At 45.0% G+C, this 4,467-nt stretch overlaps 1 protein-coding gene across 4 annotated transcripts; it reads right to left on the reverse strand.

Moving 5' to 3' along the window:
• Positions 1–687: 687 nt before the first annotated feature.
• On the reverse strand, positions 688–3,994 carry LOC112287448 (IRK-interacting protein). Of its 4 annotated transcripts, none has more exons than XM_024530428.2 (5): positions 3,829–3,994; positions 3,221–3,357; positions 2,866–2,986; positions 1,918–2,693; positions 688–1,751 (listed from the first exon to the last, which is right to left on the reverse strand). In XM_024530428.2, exons 2-5 carry the CDS (start codon positions 3,278–3,280, stop codon positions 1,236–1,238), a joined length of 1,473 nt encoding a protein of 490 aa, XP_024386196.1. In that variant the 5' UTR covers positions 3,281–3,357; positions 3,829–3,994; the 3' UTR covers positions 688–1,235. The 4 variants fall into 4 exon arrangements, with proteins under 4 accessions (XP_024386196.1, XP_090109907.1, XP_024386197.1 ...); XM_090253781.1 differs by having other exon boundaries at positions 3,793–3,980; XM_024530429.3 differs by having other exon boundaries at positions 3,221–3,360; positions 3,829–3,974.
• Between the last annotated feature and the right edge of the window lie 473 nt (positions 3,995–4,467).

Raw genomic sequence — 4,467 nt, forward strand, 5'->3', positions numbered from 1 at the left:
ACATCAAATTTAAATTATTAAAATGTTTGATTTTTTTATTTATTTGAATTAACACTTTAATTTAGAAGAATAACCCTTCAGAGTTTAATTGCAATGATTATTTGTTCCACATTAAGCTTCTTACTTTTACTGTCCATGTTACCATTTTTTATACAGATTACTTTGAATTATCAACAAACACTTTCATCTAAGAACAAACTGTAGTACTAGTGCATCGTACACATATATCTACACAATTTAAGGCAAAATATTTCTGGTTTTTTGGTATAATTCTGAACCTCGGCACTTCCTCTAGTTAAATGTTTGATACATTTGCAAAATTAGTAAATATCAGGAAGACCCGCATTGTATCGAATCAGAGCAGAATTGGAAGCTGGAAGTAAAATCACATTTCCGATTTGGTCTCTCAACAGTTAAACTCCTCATTCAACACTCCAGACTCTCACAAATACGCGCAAGACGGGTAGTGGCTAAGTGGTTGAATATAACCCAGGCTACGGCAGCTGATAAGGAACGGTTAATTCTAGCAAATTTATGGACCAAGGATTTGAGTTTAAGGGGCGTATAATTTCCTACATGAATCACGAGTCAAGCAAAAAATTGGGTACTATGTGGAGATTTGAGGTTAAATAACAGGCCAGTTTTCACGATACATAGTCATTCAGGAGTAGGTCATTATACAACAAGTCTTAGAATATGAGTTTATGTAACCAATGTCGTCATCATCTGAAGACGTACACTTAACTTACGTGAGCTCGCAGGAGGTGAATGCTACAGCCACAGCTACTTGCTGTTAACTAAGATTACATTAAGCTTCGCATGAGCAATATATCGACTAATTTCGACCAAGTTGACTAATGTTGAAGTTGTCCTTGCACCTTGGAATGCAAATACCCGCTCAGATGTGGATGATAAAGCCTTCACCTGGAGTTCAACCATGTTTCCTAAAATGTTTCATGGGCGTAACTTGCCACAGAATCACTTTTCACAGGTTTTACTAAGCCATTGAAGCCCAACTGGGAATAGAGAGCATTTTTATCATGTAGGCGGTAGGAAATCTGCCGCATTTCGAATGATCCATGGTTGAATGCGAGGGACGTCTGACTAGCAAGCCGAAGTCGAGCTGAGTTCTGTCCCCTGAGTTATGAACTGTGTTCTAGCCGCATCTTATTTTCAATGTTCGTGGACATATAGGGAAGGAGTAGCACTTCCGCGACTTAAGATTTCTCCCTTAGTCAGTCACATAGCAGGTGTTCGTAGATTTGACATTTGATAACTTTTTGATGCACCTGGAATCCTGGCGCCACCATAAACTGAACCTTGGCTTTCTCGCATTTCGTACATATAGTTTCCGAGCATGATAGACTCTCTACGTAGTGGCAGTTAATCTCCATGCCTTTGCCAACTCGAAGGATTGTTGCAGCAGGATAAAGAGACGATGCAAGGCGATGCAGAAGCCATATACACTTCGCAGCGTCTAGGAAGGCTCCAGTGAATTGTTTTCTTCCTTCCGTGTCTCGGAAAACTATGTTCCAAGGAAACAGAAACCAGATTTCTCGCATCTTCTGCTCACAAAAAGCTAGAAAATTCGGTTCAAAATCGGCATGTGCTGTATTCGCTGCATCTACAGAATCCACTAACCTTAATCGCTGAAATTCTTCAAACCGGGCTGCACATCTCTCCTTGGGATCGATGATGAGGGTTAACCCGGTGTCATCGAAGCTGTCATTCTCGAAACAGTGATACAACGCCTTCAAAAAATACAGGTTGACACATTATTGTGATCAGAAAAGAGCTCCCGTGATCGAAACGTTACATAGCTCAACGATGAAAATATCGAACTTTGGATCACAGCCTTTGAAGATCACAGCAAGAGCATAACGACAATTAGGAAATCTGATTGAGACAAGACCTTACCTTATTTATGTTAGCCTCCAATGCGAACGACGTATGCTCCCTTTTCATAAATTTTGCTGACGCATCAATCGACGCGAGTGTCCTGCACACAGAGTACCCCGAATACTCCATCTGCATCATGAAGACTTTGCAGAAGTACCGGACGGCCACTCGAGCACGAGTGCATGCCATTTCAAAAACCGGAACTCTGTCGTTCATCGTCATGTTTTTGAATCCTGGCATGTATAAACTGTCACGCTTTTCCTCTACTTTCCACGAGTCCTCGGAAAAGCTCTTCTTCGCATCTCGGCAGAGATCCGCCAAAGGAGGCTCAGCTGTAGCAAATGTAGTCATGGAGCCATCGCTGCTATCCATTGAACTGCAATTAGACGACAACGACGTTCCAGAGCTTTCCGAGCTAGTGTCGTCGATAATCTTAATGGCACAGTACTGTGGGGAATGTGCAGCTGAGCTATTGGAAGTCTCCGACGCAATGCCTTTCGCATCAATCGCCTGAAGCTTACGGAGCTTAAACTCAAGCATATCAATTGCGTCTTGTTGATTAACAAGCGCTGACTGCTGCCTTTTGCTAAGTTCAAGGAGTGCTTTCGCCCTGCTTTTGGTCCAGCCTGTCGATTCCGAACTGACGCGAGGCATCACACATGACAGTAAGTCTGAAAAACCGCTGGTAAATATACCAAACGGCCGGCACCTTCCTGAGCTGCTAATTACGTCGTGAAAAGACTCCCCACTGTTGAAAATAAGAGGAGAATCAATCGTCCTCATTCGGCTACTACCTGTTCAAAGACTACACAACGTCAATCACAAGAGCTAGGAAGGGCTTTGAGAACCCCAGCGTTGGGAGACGCTGGGCATCTCATGTGAAACAGTCCGAAGCAGGCTACATTGATCATGGAGAGCTGTGACGTGGGGAGGCAAGTTAGATATTGGGAGACTAGAGATGCATACCTCGGCGGACAGGACTGTCGGATGAGGGTTTAGGAGCTTGGAGTGCGGAATCTGCCTGGGAAAACAAATGATTCGTGGTCCACAAGCTCGCCGAAGATTTGGAATCGCGTCCCTGCATTGACTGCAGAGACAGGAACGCACGGCGTGAGGTGGGAATATTGCAGGTTGAGATGAATCGAGCGAGACTAGACGTTTTGATGCCACATTACACTTGCGAGAATTCTAGTGTAATTAATATTGGAAGACACTGGTGGCCAATTCAGACTTCTCTCTACAATTCAACATTCGTGACATAAGAGAGTAGAAGAACAGGGGAACTTGAATTCCTTTATAACTTCCACAAGCGAATGCGTACCTGGCTGCGTGTGTGGCGAGAGTGCGGCTTCTTCGCTTCGTCGAGTGGAAGGCCCGTCATTGCAAGCCTCACCTTCGCAGTCCCCTCCTCAACGCTATTATGTGTAGTCCAGGCAAAGCCAGTGATGGACAATCGCACTGCTAGACAAGCCAACTTAATTGTCAACAACTCTTGATGAAGCTTTGGGGGATAAAACCAAAATTCAGAAGATGGTAGATCTGCGTACAAGTGTCTGATCTCCCTCTCCATCTCTCTCTCGCAATGTACGCTTTTCAGGCATGTGTCACAGAGACAGCATCATGGTCGCTCTTAATGAATTGTCGGATGGTCGACGAAAACATAGGCAATGAAAACATTTGAGCCATAGACAATGAAAACACGAATCTGGCAAATTTAGACTCAACAGACATGTTGATCGAGCGGAGTATTGCACATCATCTCGACGTTGATACAAAGCTGAACTTCAAGTCCTAAACCAAGCCCTTCATCCTGTACGTAAATCTTCTCCTTGCAAAAATATGCTGATCTATCTACACAGATACAATCATCCTGTTGCAACACATTATCTATACCTGATCACTCTCCGACCACTACCATAAGGATCCTACCGTGGTGTCAGAAGCTCACAACCCCGATCAGTCACGCTCCAACTCCAAGTTCACCTACAATCGCAGAGCCGGCTTGTTCACAAACCCAGTGCAATCCAACTCTACATAACTCTTGTCCTCGCCCCTTGCAACTCTCGGAAGCAGCCGATTCTGGGAAGAACAACCGCAACGAGTTCATGAAACGGGGACTTTCTGCTGTTGCTGCCGCCGCAAACCCCGACTGGTGGAGGCTTATCAATGGCCGCCGTCGGAAGCTGGGGTGATTGACTTTACGGTTTAAAAATCGGGTTCATCGTTCGGATCACTTCATTCAATGCCGCGATGTGCGTCATTAGTGGAGTGAATTTCCTGGGGATCCTGGCGGGTGACTAGGCGAATTTCCCCCGAAAAGAAGAGTCGCATAACTGAGCCAGGAGTTCCACCCTACGGCTTTACCCCTCGCCGTAAACTTCCGGTTGTCGGTGGCACCCACGTCAGATAATTTCTAGCCATTCTGTTGCCACAATTCCTCAAAGAAAGCAGCACACGTTTGGGATGCGAAGCTTCAAAATTAGTTGATCGATGCGAGCATTCAACGACGCATGAGCAGCAGAGGGAGACACAGACTGGAGAGGGGCCCCAGTGCCTTCAGTGCCCAAG

Source organism: Physcomitrium patens, chromosome 10, assembly GCF_059467195.1.
Source record: "Physcomitrium patens ecotype Gransden chromosome 10, ASM5946719v1, whole genome shotgun sequence".
Taxonomy (NCBI): Eukaryota; Viridiplantae; Streptophyta; class Bryopsida; order Funariales; family Funariaceae; genus Physcomitrium; species Physcomitrium patens.